Source organism: Otolemur garnettii, unplaced genomic scaffold (genome assembly GCF_000181295.1).
Source record: "Otolemur garnettii isolate 467f Iridium unplaced genomic scaffold, OtoGar3 scaffold00047, whole genome shotgun sequence".
Classification (NCBI taxonomy): Eukaryota; Metazoa; Chordata; class Mammalia; order Primates; family Galagidae; genus Otolemur; species Otolemur garnettii.
In genome coordinates this window covers 39,121-59,966 of record NW_003852442.1, presented here as the reverse complement: position 1 = coordinate 59,966, position 20,846 = coordinate 39,121, and the positions used below count along the sequence as shown (strand labels likewise).

General features: G+C 57.1%; 1 protein-coding gene across 2 annotated transcripts in view; it reads left to right on the top strand.

Moving 5' to 3' along the window:
* Nucleotides 1–20,846, top strand: part of GSE1 (Gse1 coiled-coil protein) — a 104,083-nt gene that overhangs the window by 59,948 nt on the left and 23,289 nt on the right. The window contains exon 2 of one of the 2 annotated variants that reach the window (XM_012806166.2): nt 10,961–11,179. The exons of the other annotated variant lie outside the window; for it this stretch is intronic. Within the exon in view, the coding sequence (XP_012661620.2) occupies nt 10,961–11,179 (219 nt within the window). The remainder of the gene's footprint in view (nt 1–10,960; nt 11,180–20,846) is intronic. 2 annotated transcript variants of the gene reach the window in all.

Sequence of the window (20,846 nt, the reverse complement as noted above, 5' to 3'; positions counted from 1 at the left end):
CTGGGCTTTCGTGAACAAGTGGGGACGCTTGTCCATACCTCTGTCTAGAGCAGGCGTCCTCAAATTACGGCCCGTGGGCCATATGCGGCCCGCCTAGGACATTTATCCAGCCTGCTGAGTGTTTTAGCTGCTGCAGCCTGTCCTGCTTAGCTAATGCGTCCCGGGGCCCATAATCCAGCCCTCCAACAGTCTGAGCGACAGTGACCTGGTCCCCTGTTTAAAAAGTTTGAGGACCCCTGGTATAGAGGCACTTGGACCTCCCTGGTCAAGGCCAGCCCCAGCCTTTGATGGTCAGCATCAGCCTCTGCACGCCCTGGCCTGGTGGTGTTGGTCTCACTCCTGGTTTCTTTTTCCCTTGAGGTGGGTCTGACCTGCCAGGTAGAAAGAATCCCCATTGAACCATTGATCAGAAAAGAGAGGCCCCCCGCCCTCCACGGGGATTCATCTACCTGCCTGAAGTCACCCAGCTGGTAATTGGTAGAGAACGAACAGAAACCCAAGCCAGCAGACTCCAAATCCAGACTCCTATCATAACCCTGAATCTCCTGTGTACCGCTGGCTGGTCTGCAAGGCCCTGTTTAAACTGGAGTTTTTCACCCGGTCCCGAGACGTGAATGGATTCTTCCAGCTGAACCCCAAGTGTACATTTATCTCTGAGTGTATTTTTGTAATGTTTTTGTATCTGACATGTGGTATTTTTTCCATTCACTTAAATACATGAGCACCCACTAGACAGCCCAGGCTGCACGTACCGGGTGTTGCAGACGCAGAGTTGGACAGAGTTAAAGCTGAGATTTGCAGTCTGTTAGGAACGTCGGAAAGCATGCCACACCCCAGAGCCTGTAGATCTGTGTGGTCGTCCTCTGCCACCTGGCCAGTAGGGTAGGGTTAGTCAGCCCCATTAAACACAGGAGAAGACAGAGCCTTGGAATGAGCTCTTGTGGAATGCCCAGGCAGGTGTCCTGCTGGGCCCTCTGTCTCTAAGCTATTGAGGGACCCACTTAGATTGTCTCTCAAAAGAGATTCCTGGTCTTCTCTACGCTCGGGTTTGCAGGGGAGCACAGGCACCCGTTGAGGTCGCATCTGTTTTAAATCAAACTGACGGGCAGGCCGCTCCTTTTTGAACATGTTGCCTTAAGATTTTGCAGCTTGCTGTTTCCACCTAAACGTATGTGTTATAAGCCTTGATGAGACTGAGGGAGTTAATCCTTCTGTAGTAGGGACGCCAGACCCCTGGATCCTGTCACTGGGGCACAGGGAATCCATTTTAAATAAGTCACTGATTTCTGAATTGGAGCTGGTGGGATCCTGTCTTGCAAGTCCTAATCTGCTAACGGCTGCTTCGTGTCTGGAGAAGTCAGTGTTGGGCTTTCTCCAGCCAGGGCCGGGGAGCTGGCCTGGGGTTGCTCATCGTTTGTGCCCAGGGTGGTGAGCCCCTCCAGGGGTGTGCACACACTCATGGACGTTCTATTGATAGGTTCTGGGAAGGGAAATTGGCCAGGTGGGAATGCTTTAATGGCCCTGCCAAGTGACCCTCCAAGAAAAGGTGTGGTAGGGACTGGGCACATTGGCTCACGCCGGTAATCCCAGCACTCTGGGAGGCTGAGGCAGAAGGATCCCTTAAGCTCAGGAGTTTGAGACGAGCTTGAGCAAGAGTGAGGCCCCTGTCTCTACTATAAATAGAAAAATTAGCAGGGCTCTGTGATGGGTGCCTGTAGTCCCATCTACTAGGAGGGGATGAGGCAGGAGGATTCCTTGAGCCTAGGAGTTTGAGGTTGCTGTGAGCTATGATGACACCAGGGTGCTCTAGTCTGGGCAGGAGAATGAAGTTATGTTCCCCCCCCCCCAAAAAAAAAAGAGAAGAAAAGGTACTAGAGGTGCTTTCCTTTTCTGTTCACCTTTAGAAGGGGGAGGTGGGTGAGAAGAAGGGCCTTCACTTGCAGGGCAGTTACAAGGGCCCTGAAGCCTTGGTCTCCCCCCATGAGGGCCCTGAAGCCTTGGTCTCCCCCCACGACAGGTCTCTGGCAGATTAGATCTCTTTTTCACAGTGTGGCTTGAGAGAGGTCCAGGGGTGAAACCAGACCATCTGTGAAAATCAGTTCTGGGCCTCAGCTTCCTGCTCACCTTGCCAAGAAATGTGCAAGTTCCTAATTAGAATTGTGCGGGGATGGGGAGGGTTTTTTGAGAAGAATTCCAGGATTATTTAGACTTTTAGGCAGTTGACAGAGGATGTTGTGACCAAAGAGGTTGACGACTTTGCCCTGGTTGGTGGAAGGGTTTGTGACTCCAGCTTTGTGACTGGTCAGGAGCTTTGGCCCATCGGTCCTATTCTGAGGTCCACTTTGCCTGTAGGGCAGTTGGTTTTGTCCAGCGAGGCGTTTTGTGGTGTTGGGGCAGGTGCGTGGTGTTGGGTCTGGATGAGGAAACACCACTAGAACTTGGGGTTTTCTGGATCTTGACTTGGATGCCCCAGATTTCCTTGGCCCGGGTAGGTCTTGTTGGGGGAGGGTGTCAGCACTCAGGAGTGCTGGCCAGAGAGCTCTGTGCCGTAGGGCTGTGAGTGTGACCTGTTGTCAGCACTGCACCTCTTCGCACGCCACCCCCTGGGGTTTACCAATATGCTTCTGTGAACTTGGTAAAACTGTATGTGAATTCTGTAGGTATGTTAGCAAGGAGATGGTCTGGTTTGCCACTTTGAACTATCATGAGAATGGACCTTTTTGCAAGAGCAGATAACCAGTTTATAATTTGGGGCAAGTCCTGGCTTGGATGGACTAGCTTTTAATTAAAGGGTTGACAGACACTTGAATTGTGACCTTGGTGGGTGGTCCCTTGCCCCTGACACTTGAGGGTGCAGGGTTGAGTCCCAATGAGTGAATAGACAGATGACACCTGAGCTGGGGGGTCCTGCAGGTGCTGCCTTGTTTCCAGAGCTAGGGAGACCTGGGCAGCCTGAAACAGTAGGGAGGGGTGGGGACTCCGGCCACCTGGAGACTTAAGGGACAGTTGCCACTTGTGGGATGATGGGGTTTGTGGCTTCTTATTTTTCAAGAGAAACTAAAAATCTTTGTTTTGCCTTGAGACCTCCTGTTTCAAAATTTGCCCGTGTCCACTCTAAATTTTAGAGGGCAGCGTGAGTTCAGGCCAGATAGAAATGGGCCTGGCTTCTGCTCTGCCTCTTGACCTCCATCCTCCTGGCAGGGAAACTGAGGCTCAGACCCTGTAGTGACCTGGAGGGCTGCACTGAACTGCTGACCCCCATCTGGTTTTCCAACTGAGGACCCTGCTCTCCTTGCTCAGCCCCAGTTCTGTCTGCAGATTGCAGCCTTTGGGACAAATTTAGGCTGGCTAAGTAAGAACGCCAGGATCCCAGCGCCCGTGGGTGGGCACCAAGCACCTTCTGACCAAGGAGCATGGCTGGCACTGCTGGGGCCTCCCTCTGCTGGAGGGATATAGCTCTCTCCAGTTCTCCATTCCTGGCCGCTGGGGACTCTAGGCCTCCCTTTCAAGGCTACTTGGCTTTTCCTGGCTCCTGTTCCTTCTGTGCACCTGCTGAGACAGGCCTGGGGACCGAGGGCCCTGGGGCAGGGAACTTCATGAGCAGGATCTATCTGTCAGTGTCTGTCAGTAAGGGGGGGAAGGTGCTCCAGGCTGCTCTCCCACCTTAGAGTAGCTTCCTGGTCACCTAAGAGCGAGGGCAGGAGCAGGTCCTGGGTTTTATAGGGCCCTTGTAAGCAAGTGTGAAAGACTGGCCCTTAGATCCTCCATCTGGCTTCATCCCTCCCAGGTCGGGTTTATACCCTTCCTGCTCTAGCCCCCTTTCTTCCTGCTGGCCCAAGCCCCACCTGCCATCCTGTGGAAACTTGGAGGCCTCTGTGGCCTTGTCCTGGCCAGGTTGGGTTCCTCTCCTCAAGACTCCTTGTTTATACTGGACACCTTTCCCCATGGGCTTCCTGCACCTGTCTTCTCTTGGGGGAGGGTGGCGGTCCCCACTCACAGGGCTCCTTTGAGAACAAAGCGAGGCAGAAGTGGTTATCTCAGGTGCTGTGGGCCACTTGGGTCAGCTGGGGGCTGTACCCAGCCTCCAGCAGCCCTGGTATGAGTGCCCTCCGTCTGGAGGCAGCCTGAGCTCAGAGCCACCTCCCTGCTTAGTAGCTGTGTGCCAGCACCTGTTCTTGTTCATCGCATCTGTAAGGTGGGCATAGCTCACGGGTGGGTGCCCCAGCCATCACATTGAGAGCTGCCATATGCCTTCTCACATTTAAAGAGAAGTCACCAGTGCAGTGGCGAGGGTAACTGGGTTTGTGTTTAAGCTCCTGAGCCTCTCGGCCTCGGACCCAAGATAAGGCTGTGAATCTCTCCCAGCCTCAGTTTGCCTGTCTGTACCTGAGGGTGAGGATCTGGCTATGTGGAATACATGAGTGGGGAGAGGTTCCTGGGCACGAGAACTGCCAGGGCCACTAAGGCCCCCTTGGCACCAGCTGGCAGGGTGATGGAGTGGCTGGGCATTAGGCACGTGGATGCCCGGCTGAGCTGTGTGACCGTGGCAACTTGTGTCACCTTGCTTTTGAGGCAGGGTCAGTTTATAGGGTCTGTTCATGTTAAAGGGTGACATAGGAAGGAGAAAGGTGGTAAGAATTCTGCAGAAAGTCCCTTCCTGGTACCCTTTTCCTGGAGTTACAGTGCTGGACGCTGAAGCCAGCCTCGCAGCCCTTTCTTGGGTGTGTTTGTGCCCGTCTCGAGGCCACCCCCACGCCCACCCGTGGTCAACCTGCCGTGCATCTGCCGGCTCCTCCCCGACACACACCCTCCCGCTCTCCAGCCCTTCATCTGTCCGCACACACGCAGCAGCCGCTTAGAATAATCGCGTCAAATGTCGCTGCCATCTGTTGCCTGACTTCCCGTCATCACCTCCATCCAGGAACCTCTGGGACTCATGGTCTGCAGCCTTGAACCTCAATCCCAGGACAGTCCTCTAGGAGGCTTCAGTCCTGTGGCCCCCCAGGGTGCCAGCCCCGGTATCCAGTGCTGTCCTCAAGTGGCCTGTGGAGCCCCCTTGTTTGCCTTTAAACTGCTTTAGGCACCCACTTGGCAACCCCCTCCTGGGGATCCAGTGCCATAGCCCCACCAGCAGCTCCCCGGGCTTTACCTGGTTCCCTTGCCCTGTCTGGTAGGCCTGTGCCAAAAGGCCTTTACGGAACTCTGTACCCACAGGACTCTATACCCCGCATTCCTCCTCGACTGGGCAGGGACAAGTGAGGCTGGGAAGGAGCATGGGGTGCCCTGTTCACCTCAGGACTGCAGCTGTGAGAGTATTGTGGGGCTCAGGGTGCATGTGGGGTTTAGGGTGGCTACCCTTAGTGCCAGCTCTGCAATGTTGGGTGGGCAGGGTCCTGTGAGCTCCTATCCCAGGACTTTCTACTGAAACAGAGGCTGTTCTGGGAACAGCCTCGCAGAATGAGCCTTTGTTACTCATTTTCCTCCTGGGGGAGGGTCTCGTCACCCCCTCCTGGCCCTTCTGGTTCCAGGTCCGTCTCTGGGCCATCTGCTAAGGCTCGGCCCTGGCCATTAGTGGTAGCCCTGCCTCACTTGCCCATTATGTGGGGCATGGACCTTGTGTGGGGACTCAGGGCAACCTGGAAGTTGTCCTCAGTTGGAAGAAAAAACATTAAGACACAAGCAGGCCACCACTGCACATATGGCATGAGAAGACCTCTCCCCATCATCGCCCGGCCTCCTCTCCCAACCCCACCCCTAAGAAAAATCGCTTCACGCGGGTGAGCTCAGAACATGCCAAAGGCAAATATAATAATGAATTTATTATGAAGCTGCTCGGGCTCCTGGGATCACGTGGCGCCCCGTGCTGCCGCAGCCGCCCGGGCCTCTGCAGCAGGGTGACCCCGGCCTTGTTAGGGCTGCAGAAGCATTGCCCCTTTGGGGGAGCAGGGTTTGCTTGGGCAGGCATGATGCGCGCGCGGGGGTGGGGGTGGGGCAACCCCCAAAGCCAGGGGACGCCCTTTATTTGTTCACAAACATTTCTTTCTGTGGTAATGAAAAATTACCAAGAGGGGTGATTAGAGAATCCAGGTCCAGATTGTGCACGCGGGCCTGAAAGTGAAGCCCTGCTGAGCCCGGCCTCACGGGGTGTAATTACCCCAGGGGGGGCTGTCGGGGGAAGGGGCGGATTGGTGCTTGAACTGGGACCCAGCAGAAAATTCATCTCAGCTATTAGCTTGTAATTACAGAGCATGGAGGGAGCAGGCCTGAGGTCTGGTGCTGGGGAAGAGCAGGGATGAAAGGAAGCGGTAATTATGGGATCCGCGGGAGGCTGGGAGGGCTGCAGCGCCTGCTGATTAATGCCGCCCTCCACCATCTCCCCCTGCGCGGGGAGGGCGCGGGAGGGGCACTGCATTTAATGGAGTATTAGAAGCCTCCCCCTCTCTTAAAATCCCGCTGTTTAGAGCGTTTGGACAGCAGGCAAGCCCGTTTGGGGTATGTTCTGAAGAATCTGGAACTGGAGGGGTTTCCAGAAAATACCAACTCCCAATGCCAGCCAGGCTTCCCCTCTCCACTGGGATTTTTCCTCCTTTTCTTTTTGCTTTTTTTTTTTATTTTTTATTTATTTAAAGCATTGTGCTGTTTCTGACCATACTAGAGAATAGGAGAAAATATCGATGAAAGAAGCCATACCTTATTAGAGAGAGTGAGGGCCGTGCCCTGGGGCTCTCCGGGACCAGGGACAGCGATCTTTGCACTCCAGGCCTTCCTTGCCCATGAAATGGGGGAGGGGGCTGGGTATTTACTCCTTTTTCCTGCTGTCTGGCTTCTGGCAGTAGCCACTGGGTTCTCAGCTCTGCTGCTCAGATTAGCTGGCCCAGATGGGCTCTGGAGGGGTCCAGGGAGCAGAAAGCTGAGGCTCACGGGTGGGGGAATGGGGGAAGCAGGATATTCTGTGGCCCTTTGATTTGAGGATACCCAGGCTGAGGAAACTGGGGGTATCAGGATGTGGCAGCTTTTTCCCCCAAAGGATCAAGGTGGCCACTGACAAGGGCAGGAAGGAGCCTGTCCAGAGTAGCACGTGATGTACATAAGAAAAAAAGGAGCTCCCTCTCCCCGCGCAGGTCTGGTCCACCTAGACCCCAGGCTCGTTTTTTTTCCTGCTGAGCTGCACATGTCAAGAGAGCTTGTACAGTGCTGAGATGGCCCCCGGCCCCCCAGCCCACATCCATCACGGCCTTCATGCCGAGGAGCTTATTCCCAGCTGTTAGGATAATGAATTTACATGAGCTGATAATGTAGACAAGAATTCAGTCAATGGCCAGGAGCGCAGAAGTTAATAAATACCTCTCTAATGAGGGCAGGGGGTGCTCCCTCCCAGAGCCTCCCTCCCCCTCACGCCTACCTGCCCTGGGGCCTCCATGGACACCTTGGCACCTGCCCTCGCCTCAGGCAGAGAACACAGAAGGAGGGAGGCCTGTGTCTACCTGCCTGGGGGTGGTGGGACGAAGGATGGGCCCCCAGAGGCCATGTCCATTCACAGCAAGTACAGGGTGACCTTTCATGGGATCTCTGGGTCCCCCAGGTTGGCCTCCTGTCCTAGCCTGGAGGGATCTGCCCCTGGGCTGCTGCACCCCCTCCCCTCCTTGCCTGGTGCACACATGCTGAGGAGAAATGCTAATTTTAGACTCCCCTTAATGAAGCTGCTCATTTGGAATTCTATTTTAAGTGACCTGACATCAGCAGAGCAGCTCCCGGGCTCACAGCTCCTTGGGAGCCCATGGCTGACACTGTGGTGGGATGCTAGCTTTGGGGGACCCCCCCCCCCAAGAGACCTAGAGAGCTGGACTAAGGGCTGGAGGCCACCAGAGGGTCCTGGAGAGAGGGTGCTAAGCTTTGTCAGAGGTGGGAGGTGGGGTTGAGGGTGCTAGCAGGACTACGATGTGGACATTGAGATGGCCATAGACCCATGGGCCACAGGTGGGCATAGAGGGCTGCCCTGCCTACTGGGACCCTGGGTACCAGGGAGAGGCAAGAGCTGTGGGGTCAGGCACCACAGGGTCACCCCAGTTCTGTTGCTCCCCTGCCTTTGTCCAGGACCAGGCCTTGTTCTGGGGCTGAGTCTGGTGATTCTAGGGGTGGTTGTGACTTCATGCTGTCAAGTCACTGTCCCTGTGAAGGTCCCCCCTTTATCAAAATCTGGTTCACTGCAGGAAAATTAGAGCCTACAGGGAGAGACAAGGGGGATAAAAATGAAAGAGAAAATTACTCTTGCAGCCATCTGAATCTACTACTAGCACCTCTAAGGTGTGGGGCCCCAGCCTGGGATTTGCACCACAGCTTCTGCCTCTCTGTGCCCACAGCCAGAGGTCGCAGAAGGTCTGCCCAGTTGGCCAGCTTGTCACAAAGGCCATGAGGCAGGGACTTAGCATCTGCTCCCAGACCTCTGGGACAGGTCAGTGGGAAGTCCAGTGACCCTACAGCCCCTTGTGTCACCCTCATCTTTCATGGCTCTGTGGGCTTCAGTCTGCCAATTTGGGTCTGGCCCTGCCTGGCATCTGTCAGGTGGACACAGGCAGTATGTTGAGGCTATTCTGGCCCTTCTCTCTGTGCCGTCCCTTAGAGCTGAGCCCACCTCCTCCCGCCTGTGATGAAATGGTCCTGACAGCGCCTTTCTCTCAGGGTGGCTGGGATTTGAGGGGAGGAGGCTGGCTGACTTTCTAAGGGATGTGGGGAAGGGGGCGGGGTGGTTGGCAGCCTCTGCTGTCATCAGAGGGACACATTCTAGAGACTCTTAGGTAAGGGCACAGAGTGTTTATTTGCAGATATAAAATAATCTTTGGGGGCTTCTATTGGGAGAGAGTAAGGAGGTGGGCATGTGCTAACATTGATGTGTCTGTTACCCAGTACGGTGTAACACACACCCTAAACTCGATTCCACAACAAATCTTTGTTTTCTCAGTTTCTGTGGCATTTGAAGGGGCTTTAGCTGGCTCTGACAGCTGGCTCTGTCCAGCCAGGAGCCAGCAGGCCTGCCCTGCTGCTACAGTTCTGGGTTAGAGTTTCCTGTGTGGCTGTAATCAAGATGTCGACTGGGCACAACTGGGGCTGCCGTCTCATCTGACTGCTGGCCTGGGGATGGGGTGTCCAATGCCCAGGTGGCTTCCTCATGTCCCTGTTGGTGGGAAGCCTCAATTCCTGACCATGTGGGATTCTTAGACTGCCGGGGCATCCTCAGGACGTGGTGGCTGCCCACCCCTCTGCTTAATTTGAGAGAGGGCCAGGAAGTCGTGGTGCCTTTGAGGAGGGCACCTTGAAAGTCACACAGAACACTTGCACCGTGTTCTGTTCATCAGCAGTGAGTCACTGAGTCTGGCCCACACTTGGGGAGGGGAACTAGTCTGTACCTCTTGACGAAGCGACTGACAAAGACCTTGGACATATTTTTAAACTGCTAGAGTCAGATACAGAGGGTGCCAAAAAAAAAAAAATGTGTCTAAGGAAAAAACCATATTAGAATTATGATACTCAACATATCCCAATAACAAAAAACGAATACAAATCATGTTTGAACACCCCTTGTAATTGTAAAACTCAAACATGATTTGAGTTATTGCAATTTTAAGTGTAATAATTGTCTTGCTCACTATGGGGCTGGAAAGAGAGGATGGCGCCCACCCACCACCTTCCCTGAAGAGTTCTCTCTCTCTCTCCTGTAGAGAGGGGTGGTGACCTGCTAGGCCTGGTTGTCTGGAACTTGGGGTTTAGGATCCATATACAGGGTGCACGGCCTCTGGTGGCTCATTTCTGGGGCTGCAGGTGGACGAGGGAGGTCTCTGGGGTCCTATCTTGTCCCCCCTCTTCTGCATCTGAGTCTGCCGCCACACAGGGATAGGGTGGATGTGGGTTCAATTAGACTTACCACCTCCACACAGAATCAGGCAGAGATGAGGTGGACACTGGGGTCCCCTCCCTCCTCCCCGTCCCATGGCAAGTTCTGCCTCTCGTATGTCCTCATGTGTCTCTTGACTGTCCCCCCCGTCCAGGTGACCTTGAGCCCATCCTCCTAGGTATCCATCTGGGGTTTGGAAGTTAATTTGCTCTTCTCCATGCCTGACCCCACTGCCTCTTACCCTTGGCACTGTGACGTGGGGTGAGCCTTTACTGATTGGGCCCACGGTGTGGCAAGGAGACAGCGCCCTGGAGAGCTGGAGAGGAGGTGGCCGTGTCATACCCAAATGTCTGTTGTCATCCCTGACACTGAGCCTTAACTCAGACCTCCGGCCACTGTGGCCCATGGGAAGAGTTGGTGGGCGGTCATAGGCCAACAAACTCAGCCCGAGGGAGTAGAGGGTTCCAAGCCGCACAGCGGTTTGGGTTTGCAGCCTGCCTATCTTTAGCCTCCCAGGGCAGAATCGGTGCCCAGTGAGAGCCCATGTGGGGTCTGCGGGAAGCTGCACCTTCTCCCGTCTTCCCCGTCAGCCTGCCCCTGGGCCTTCTGTCTGGGGGCCTCAGTTTCCCTCTCTGTAACGTGGTGTGGACCTCACCAGGAGCACGGGGCCCGGTGGCATCTTGTGTTTGCTCAGCTTCCCTGCTGCAGGCTTGTCTGTCAGTGTCATTTCTCTGTCCCTTTGCCCTGTGCCTTGCCTCCCCTCCTCTGTCCCCTGTGATGGTCTGGGGTCCTGCAGGAGATGCTTTGGGTTTCTAAGCAGCTTGGCTGCCCAGGAGAGGTGATAGGATCGCTGGGGTCCTGGCTGCCTTGGATCACTGGACTCCAGAGGTGTAGCTCTGTCCCCTCTGCAGTGCTGGCTCTGTCCTGTTCTTGCCTGTCCTGTCAGGAGCCACCCAGGCCTGCCCCGCTCCCTGCATGCTGCCTGCTGGCACCGCCTCCGCCGGGGCCCTGCTCTGGTGCTGGGTGCTCCTGCTCTCTGGGTGACCTCTGGTTCTTCTTTTCCTATTTCAGGCATGAGCCATGAGCCCAAGTCCCCTTCACTAGGGATGCTTTCCACCGCGACCAGGACCACCGCCACCGTCAACCCCCTCACCCCTTCGCCGCTCAATGGCGCCCTGGTGCCCAGCGGCAGCCCGGCCACCAGCAGCGCGCTGTCGGCCCAGGCCGCCCCGTCCTCCAGCTTCGCCGCCGCGCTGCGCAAGCTCGCCAAGCAGGCGGAGGAGCCCAGAGGTAAGAGGCACCTGCCAGGCTGCGCGTGGGGACGCCCACCCTTCCCGCCCAGCCCTCCACAGAGCAGGTGCATCGGCGCCGAGACCAGCTGTTGCGAGAGCCGGAGGCGGCACTCAGAGGGCTGGTGGGCAGAGCTCCCCCGGCGCCAGCTCGCCCGCAGCAGACTGTCTCCTCTGCTGCCGTGCTCTGGCTCTGGGCACCCCCGCACCTGTGCTTTGCTCCTATGCTTCTCTCTCTGCCCTGCTGCTGTCCTTCCTTGCTTGGCTCCAGAAGCCACTGTGAGGGTGTCCAGTGATGGAGGGACCTTCCCACCAGCCCTGCAGCTTAGTCTAGAGGGTCGTCCTGGGCTGCAGAAGTCCCATAAGGCTTCAGAGGGAGTGCTGGGCCCCAGTACCTCTCCCTGGCTTGCTGGCCAGGCTGGACCAGGCTTTGACACCTGTTCCAAATGTGGCAGAGAATGTGGTGTCTCTAGAAACACACTGGTCCTGGAGTAGGGCCTCTACGACAACTGACTTGCCACTTTTAACTCCCTGGGGCAGAGGTGGTGGAGCAGTGTGGACCTGGCTTTTGGCATCATCTGGGCCATGACACGCTGTGTGACTTTTTGGGCAAGTGCTGACCCTCTCTGAGCCCTAGTCTTCCCTTTTGTGCAGTGAGGCTTTTGAGGCCCCTTTGGGCTCCAGCTTTGGAGCACTTCTCAGGGCCACAGTGACCGTCGGCTCCCAGGTTGGTGCTGGTGGGGAGCTGGTGGTTGGACAAACTGGGGGGACAGTTTATAGTTGGAAGACTTGGGCCCTACGAGTTTTCCCTGACCTCTCAGACAACCCTGCACTCATTGCTTGGAGAAAGTGGGACCCCCAGGCCTCTACCTGCCATCTGCCTCATCCCAGGTGTCTGAGGTTTAGGATATAGCTTCTAGGCCCGCCTGGGGCTCCCACAGAACACTGTGTGCGGGGACTGTATCTGTTTTCTGTGTTTAGGGGCTATAGCTTGGTAGTAGGGAAATTTGCCTTGACTGAGGCAGGCTGAGGGGTCTTCTGATTCTGAATCTCTTCTTCCCAGGTTCTTCCTATGACTGGTCATTGAGGGCTGGGGTGAAGGACCCAGCCTGGCATTTTGTTGATTTGAGAGTAGGGTGCTGGCTCAGGAGTAGGGCGGCATTCAGGGCCTGGTTTCTGTACCCTGAAATCGGTGCTTAACCAGGAGCACCCCATAGCCTCCTGGCTCCACCTGCTGTACTGGGGAGAGGTGGGGCTGTAGTATCTGAGCCAGCCAGGCTGCATGGGTCCCCTGTGTCAAAGGTGGCTGCAGGGCAGATGGCTCAGAGGAGGGGCCTGCTTCCTGCCTGGCCTGGGTGGTTCGCAGATGCTGCTGCCGAGACCCACGCAGCAGGAGGTGAGCCTGGAGTCGGGACGTGGGGCCCTCCTAAGAGGCTGTGGGAAGGAAGGGACAGCAGGTCTTGTGTTGGTCATCCTCTCAGTGTTCCAGAAGGCAGGAGAAACAGGGCTGACACGGGTTTTCAGAGGCTATGGTCAGCACGTGGAGAATGCTGGCTCTGCTGGGCCTGAGTCACCTCCAGCTGTATCTAGCAGCTGTGTGCCCTCCGGGGCCTCTGGGGCTCTGGTCCTGGGGTGACTCTGAAGAGGATGTGGTCATGGAAGGGCTGGTTTCTTCCCCTCGCCCAGAGAGGCTGTGGAGAGACCTACAACCCCGTGTTCCCGCTGTGGGCTTGTCACAAGGGCTCCCAGCATCCTGATAGGAGCCTGTGTCGCTGGGCCCTCACTCCCTCTCCTCCACCCCAGGCTGGCCCTGGCGTCCAGCTGCATTGGTGGGTTCATAGGTAGTGCCAGGCTTGCCAGGCCTCCCTGGCTGGGAACAAGGTGTCCTGCAGAGCAGGAGGGCACTTAGCAGGAGGCTGCACTCAGTGGCTTCAGGGCCTGTTCTGCCCCTGGGCACTCTGAGTGACACCCTGGGAAGGAGTTCCAGGGAGTTGGCGAGGGAGAGGAAAGAGCAGTGTGTGTCCGTGGTGCCTTCTCTTGAGTTGTCCCCTCACTGAGATGGGACAGCCAAGGTTTGGGGGCTCAGGGTCCACAGGCAGGACCAGTACCTAGATCCTGATGCAGATACCGTATCCCCAACAACTTCTCTTGATAAGCCCAGGCTCATTGATGTCAGTTCCACGTGGTCGGCCCTGGGTGGACCCTGATTTGAACAGATGAGGATGGGCTCAGCTACTCCTGGTCCCCTCTTGGCCACACCACTATCCTCTTACAGTCACCCCTGCTCTCACCTTGCCATCTCCCCTGTTCATAGAATCAGGCCACCAGCCCTGAGTTAGCCCATTGTGCACATTGGGAAGCTGAGGCTCAGAGAGATGGAGCCCAAGCCAGAGGTAATGTAGCTGGCAGGGTATGCCTATGTCTCTTGTTGCTGCTACTTGAGTTAGGACAGTTCTGAGCAGGTGGTCCTGGCTGGAGGATATCTCCCTACCCTCAGGTCTGACACCCAGCACTGCGGTGTGGAGAGCTAGATTTGGGAACAAGAGTCTGCCTGGTGGTCAGCAATGCACACTCTGTCTCCCTGGGGGTGTGGGCCCCCCACTCCCCTGTGCCATCTCTTCGCCGCCGCCGGGGCAGGGGGGCGATCCTTTGGTGGGTTTGATGATGGTGGGTTATGGATTTTTTTTATTTTTGCATTTTTTCAGAAAAAATTCACAAGCTATAAAATTCCCCCTGTATAAATGCAACAATTTGGTGGGTTTAGTTGTGTTCAGAGGCACACAGCCTTCACAGCTCTCTAAGTCTGGAACGTGGTGATCACCCTGGCCCTGGCAGCTGTCAGCTTTCACCTCTGTGGACTTGCCTATTGTAGCTATTTCTTACACGTGGACTGGCAGGGGGGGATGTCTGTCTTCCCAGAGGCACACTTCTCCCCCCCGCCCTTTTCCTAGGGGACAAAACTGAGCCTTGAGCTGTCCTAGCCCCACGAGTCCCACATTGTTAAGTAGCATAAATAGTCTGAGATGACTTGGGCTCCCTCCTCCCTGCCTGACACCTGTGACTCTGAGAGAGCCATGCCTCTCATGGGAGCCAGGCCCCCCTGTGCCTGATGCCCCATGCCCAGACCCTGCCTGGCCCCCCAAGGGTGCTAGTGTCTAAGCTGGTAAGACCGCAGCCACAGCCAAGTTGGGGAACTGTGTCCCCCTGGTGTGACCCCAGAGCGGCTTCAGGGTCACCCCTCCAGGAAGGTGCAGTCCCAGGGTTGCTCCCCAAGTCCCTCTTGTCAGCAGCATGGCCTGCACTAGCGTCATCCGCCTGGACCACCCCCCCCCCCACCTGCACCGGCACCTGCCTCTGGAAGCATCTTATTTTTAGACATATGACCGCATCTGCGTCTCCGCTGATGTCTCTCCTCTCATCGTGTCTCGAGGGTGCAGTTTAAAAATTCAATTCAGACAAAGCAATCTGCGTGCCATGTCGCCTGCTCTGCCCTGGGAGGAAGGATGAGGAGGAGAGAAGAGTGTGGGCCCCTCCGTGGCTGCCCGAGACGGGCCGCACTGGGATTTTATCTTTCCTGAGGCTGTGAGATATGTTCTCTTCTTCCTTCCAAGCTTACCCTCCCGAGTGCGAGCGCAGGGCTGGGTATCCATCCCTGCGGGCCAGAGCCGGGGTGGTGCTGGAGCCAACCAGACCCTTTATCCTGCTCCCAGGGCCAGGGTGAACGCTCAGATTTATATCCCACCACCTTCCGTCCTTGCTATGTGACCTGGCAGGCTGGCCCACCCCCCTGAGTTTCTGCTGGTTCCCAGGGTGAGGAGGACATCTCTACCCTGTGAACTATGATGACCCAGGGTGATTGTACTAAGCCAGGCTCAAGTGTGCAGATGCCACTGCCTGCATGCCCCATCCCCCTTAATAAGCAGGACTACCATCTCCCCTGTGCTTCTTGGGAAGGGGGTGTGCTCTTGGACACCCTCTGGGAGCTCTCTGTGCTAGAGGTGTAACAGCAGCTGGTCCTAACAGTGTGGGACCATGGGCAGGATAGCAGCTCCTGCCTGCCGCTGGCTGGTCTGAATACCCTGTGCATACAGGCTGTGCTGGGGAGAAGGGGTTTGGAGTGCCTGGGCAGCATGTCATGTCAGATTCCAAGTTGGTCCCTTGGTGACAGGCCAGGGGCCCACTCCCAGCGAGGTTTTCATGGGCTTGCCTTGCCCTGCCAGGCCCCTGACTGCTGGAGCCCTCCCCTATTACCAGCCATCAAAGGGACTTCCCCGGGGTGCCTGGCCCTCCCTCCTCTGGAGCTGCTGGGCTCTTTGGGATGGCCCCAGGTCCTTGGGTGTGCTGACCAGGCCCCCTCCCCTCCTCACAATATCCCCCTGGCCTCCCTATTGGGAGGGAGGACCATGTCTGCCCCTGTCGGCATCTGAAGCCCCAGTCTAGGAGTCCTGACACCCCACTCTCCTGAGGTAGTTCCGACCCCTCTGAGCTTCCTGGCCTCCCAGGCACGGGGCCAGGCCTGCTGTGCAGTGTCCCATGTCAGCCTTGCACTTGGAGTAAGATGTGTTCTGTGTGCTGTGGGTGCTCCTGGAGCCCTGCACTCAGAACCAGGCCTGATGCGTCCAGCTGCTCTGAGTGCCCAGCCCAGCCAGGGATCTCCCGAGTCCCTGCCCCTAGCTCTCTGGCCCCTACAGAGGGCAAGCCGGAGAGCCCCCAGTGCCACTCCCACCCGTGTGTGATGGAGCAAGGGCTGCTGCCAGGCGGGGCTCTCACAAGCTGTGCAGCAATCTGCTCACCACCACGGCAGGCGCCAGTCTCCCGTGCGGACGTAAGCGCCTGTCTGCTGGGGGGGCAGGGAGCCCGCATGTCCTCAGTCACTGGGGGGAGCACCCAGCCCTGGGCTTCCTAACTATAGTTGTCTTTTGTGTCCAGAGCCTAGTCACCCTCACCACCCCTCACTGTCCAAGTGTCTTCAGGCCTCAGGCCTTGATGCCTTCATGCTGGCCAAGCAGAGCTTGTAGTGCCTGCCCTGGGGGCAGCCACCGTGGTTACCCGTGGAAGGAATGACCCCACCACCTACAGCCTAATTTGAGCCAGGTGCACAGTGGCTGACAAGGGTAGGGACAATGGCAGTGGGACTTGAATTTCTGACTTAGCATTGAGGTCCCCGCGCCCCTCACCAGTCTCCTCCACCCGCGTCTCTTGGCTGCCTGCCCCGTCTTGTCACCGACTTTGCAGGCGAGAAGTGAGTCAGGTCTGGTTACTGTCAGGTCCCTGGTGCCACCTGAGACCAAGATCCTGCCTGAGCCAGTGGAGAATAAGGAGTGGCCCTATGTGTCGACACGAGGCTCCCACCCACTCACCTTTCTGACGTGGAACAGCCCAGGGTGAGGTAGGGGCCCTCCTGCCCTCTGTCACTCCTTCCTCGGAAGTCTGCCTCTTTAATAGAAAGAGAAATGAAACAGAACCTGGCAGGCTCGTTGCATGTGGGTGTCAGTATATGGTGGCCGGGATCTCGTGGAGGTGTCTCCCATGGGTGTGTGGACCCCATCTGTTGCTTGGTGCAGGTGTGAGCAGGGCAGGTGTCGTGAGTGCTGCTCTCTTGCCCTAGAGCTGCCAGGGCTGGTGGGGAGCTAGGCAGGGAAGGGGTCGGCCCTCTGGCCAGGCCTCCCCTCTGCACAGTGCGGTGGGGCCTGGGGCAGGGCTGGTGGAGCAAGGCAGAGATACCTCGACCCCAGCCCCTTCAGCCCCACTGAGAGCCCTGTTCCGAGATAATGGGCATCGAGGTCAGGGTGACTTATTTCCTCTGTCCTCTTCCTGAAGCACCCTCTGCCACTTTTCTTGGCCACTCTGTCCTCCTCCCCTTCCTTTTTGGCCTGTGACCCCACCTCCCTCAGCACAGCCCTCAGCCTCTGTGCTCTGCATTCAGCTCCTCTCGGCCCCATCCTGATCCCAGGGCCCAGTGGTTTGCTCACACTGTCTGGCAGACGAGCAACCTTGGGAAACAACGTGTTTCAGAGTAGAAACCCACACCTTCCCTTTGTTGTTTTGGGTATAATGGCTGTGGCACCTGATGGCAGATGGGGCACAGGAGTCACCACCGGCCGACAGCCGCCTTCCTTTGGCAGCCACAAGCTGGGCCTCGGATATAGACTCGGGCTGGGGGCCCCTCGCCCTCGAGGCTGCACATTGCAGCCCCTGGCTCTGTCTGCAGGTGCTCCCCAGAACAGCGGGCTGTACTCGGTATGGATGTGGCCCTGTCTTTGTGGTGAGCCGCTGTCACTGCTGTGCTGGGGCTGGTGGGGACTGCAGGGGCATTTCCAAGGCTGTGGCTGTCACCATGCACTCACTGTGGGGACTTCACTTCTAAAGTGTACACAATTCCCAGCAGGGAATTGAAAGTCCATTGGCCTTTTTGGGTCTGTTGTTCGCCGTGAAGAAGGTCGGCCCGAGACTAGGTCGGCCCCCCTAGCTTCTGTCATGGGGGTCTGCTTGATGGCCAGCGGCCTCCTGCATGTCCTTTGGGCCCTCAAAGAAGGGGCCGACTTGACACAGCCGGGTTCTTTCCACGTCTGAATGGCGCAAATGGAAGCAAGGTGGTGGGGAAGGGGCAGCCCAGATGGACTCGGGGTTTGTGGGAACCTGCCTCTCCCCCTGCAGCGTGGCCACCCTTGAGTCACAGCGTGTGGCGCCACAGTTCCTGTGTGGACCCTACTCAGAAGCCATTTAAAGTTTCCCCCGGGCGCACCCCCCACCCCACCCCACCCCACCCCCTGGCCCATGCCTTACCCCTGCACAGGCTGAAGCAAAGAACAGGATCAGCCGGGGACCCTCCTTCAGAGGGGCAATGCCTCTATCCTGTCCCAGCCACGCTCACCTGTGCCCGCAGAGTGGGGAGGGTGTGGCGCGGGTGCTCGAGCCATCCTGGGGGTTCAGAGCCCATCAGCTCTGAGCACAGGAGCGGACCTCTCACAAAGGTCCTCCAAAGGTCCCTGTGGGGACGTGCATCGCCTCATCACTGTTCTGACTGCTCCGTCACTCCCCTGCCAGATTTAGAGCTGGGTCAGTCCCTGGAGTGGGCAGGGCTTTGTGGGACAGACAGGTCTTTACCCTGCGAGTGCCCTCCCCTTCTCTTTTTTCCATGTTTACTGTCAGCCCCATCAAGACAAGGCCGTGCCCCGGGAGTGGTCCCACAGCCTGGCACGGAGGCTCCTTTCTAAGGACACACAGTTGGTGGCTGGCGGGTGTTTGCTTGGCTGGCCAGGCCCATGTCTGGGGGGCCCACAGGTGCTGCTGCTGTTCCTTTTTGCCCTCACTCAGCTCCCTTGGCTGACTTCAGGGTCTCAGCTGTTAATTACATCTGCCCGTCGGCCTTGGCCGCTAATCCGCGAGGTCAGACAGCAGAGGTGACGCCGACGCGCTGCCTCTTGTCATCTGCAATCCGCAGCCGTTTCATTGACTAACTCCTGGCCGAATACCGCCAGTTAATCACAGTGATCACAGAGCTCCCCGCTCTAGCCACACAGCACCAGGGAGGCAGCGCTGGCCTTGCTAATTGGCATCGCATCGTGGGGGTATCGATCCCACTGCTCCGGCTGGCGAGTAACGGCCTCCCACCTCCAAGGGGATTAGGCCTCCCCTCTACAGGACCTGCCCCAGAGCTCCCCTCTCCCCCACCCTGCTCGCGCCTCCCCCACTGATGCTTAGAAACAAGACTGGCCACATGGAGAGGGGCCGCTGTGGGGGCAGAGGAAGACCCAAGGCTCAGCAGGCCGGATCTCTGTAGCCCCTTACAACAGGGGCTGTGAGACTCTCCTTTTTATAAAGTTGGGGTACAGAGCCTCTCTGAGGGCCCTGGGGCCTGGCACATGATGGACTGGGAAGCGCCTGTCCCCAAGTCCCCACTCACCTGCCTGACTTAGGCAGACCCTGAGCCTCCTGGTCCTGGGCCTAAGACTTTCCTAGGGAGCTGGAGCCAGGGTGCGATCTCTTCCTGCCTCTGCCTCAGCAGGGGAGCAGGGCAGCTCGTGGTGTGCTTGTTCTACTTCTTTTCTGCTCCAGAGCACACATGTCCATATTCTGTCCTCCGCCCCTACCCCCCATGGGTACTGGAGTCTAGACAGGAACCCACGGGGCTTGGGCCAGGCGCTCAGGACGCCTTCCTGTGGGCCCCAAACTGAGTGTGGGGTGAGCTCTAAGAAGGGGTGTTAGGGGTGGGGTACAGTGGCTCATGCCTGTGATCCCAGCACTCTGGAAGGCTAAGGCAGGAGGATCACTTGAACTCAGGACTTGGGGACCAGCATGAGGAACAGTGAGACCCCCAGCTACTCAGGAGGATAAGGCACAGGATCACTTGAGCCCAGGAGTTTGCATTTGCCGTGAGCTATGATGATGCCACTGCACTAGGAAGAAAAAAACAAGGGGCAGGGGAGCCTCGTGACACCAGTCAGTGAGGCCAAGAGGTGGGCCTGGTCCAAATGGCCACAAGGCATGGATGGGTCAGGCCCACACAGCGGAGTATCGCACAGCCGTAGAAAGTGAATTACAAGCCGGGTGCAGTGGCTCATACATGTGGCACTCTGGGGTGCCAAGGTGGGAAGATTGCTTGAACCCCAGGAGTTTGAGACCCTGTCTCTACTTAAAATAGAAAAACTAGCCGGGCATCGTGGTGTGTTCCGGTAGTCCCAGCTACTCAGGAGGCTGAGGCAGGAGGAGCACTTGAGCCTAGGAGTTTGAGGTTGCTGTGAGTGATGGTGCCACGACCTTCTTCCCAGGGAAATGGAGTGAGACTCTGTCTTTCAGACACACGACAAAGCAGTGACATCCTCACTTCTTACACAGACCACATGAGCTGTGAAAGCCTCGTGCTTGGTGAAAGAAGCTGGGTTTCCATTCATCCGAAACCTCAGGGAGGCAGGTCCACAGAGACAGAGCAGACAGCAACTTCTCAATACCTGCCTCCCGGGAGGGTTTCTTTTAAGGGCGGTGGAGGTGTCCGGGTGGCTTGGGCTGAACTGTACTGTGGGAATCTTCTCAACAAAGCTGTTATGGCCAAAAGAGAAGGGCAGTAGAGACCCCACAGATAATGTTTCTTTACCGAAACCTTCCCTGGCGTCTTATCCCCAAAAGTTTACGGTGAACTTTTTAATCAAAGTTTAAATATGTACAGAAAAGTGCATAGACCATAGTGCCTGGCCCAGTGAGTCCTCAGAGTGAACCCATAATTCGGGGAACACCTGAGGGCCCTCCTGGTCCTTGTCACTCACTGCCCTCCCCACCCCTGGGGGTGGCTGTCTGGATTCCTCCCTCAGGGTGTTTTGTGCCTTTTGGTACAAGGCTATCTCTGGCTTTTTCTGTTCCTGGTGTCTTTGGGTGACTGGTAGCTGAGGTCTTCTGGGGTGGAGCTCATGCTAGGACATCCCACAGGCCAGGTCCTTCCTGCTGGGCTCACGTTGGGGCTGCCTGAGCCTCAAGTGTGTCTCTGGTTGGGTGTGCGCCGTGGGTGGGGTTGCTGGCTCAGGGCATGGGTGTCTGGTGCTGAGGAGGTGTGGCTGGTGCACCAAGGCTGTACAGATGGGGCTTAGCTAGCGTTTCCCTTCACCTGGTGTGTGCATACAGCTGACCAGCCCCCGAAGGCTATTTGAGCCCAGCAGGGTCTGCCCCAGGCCTGG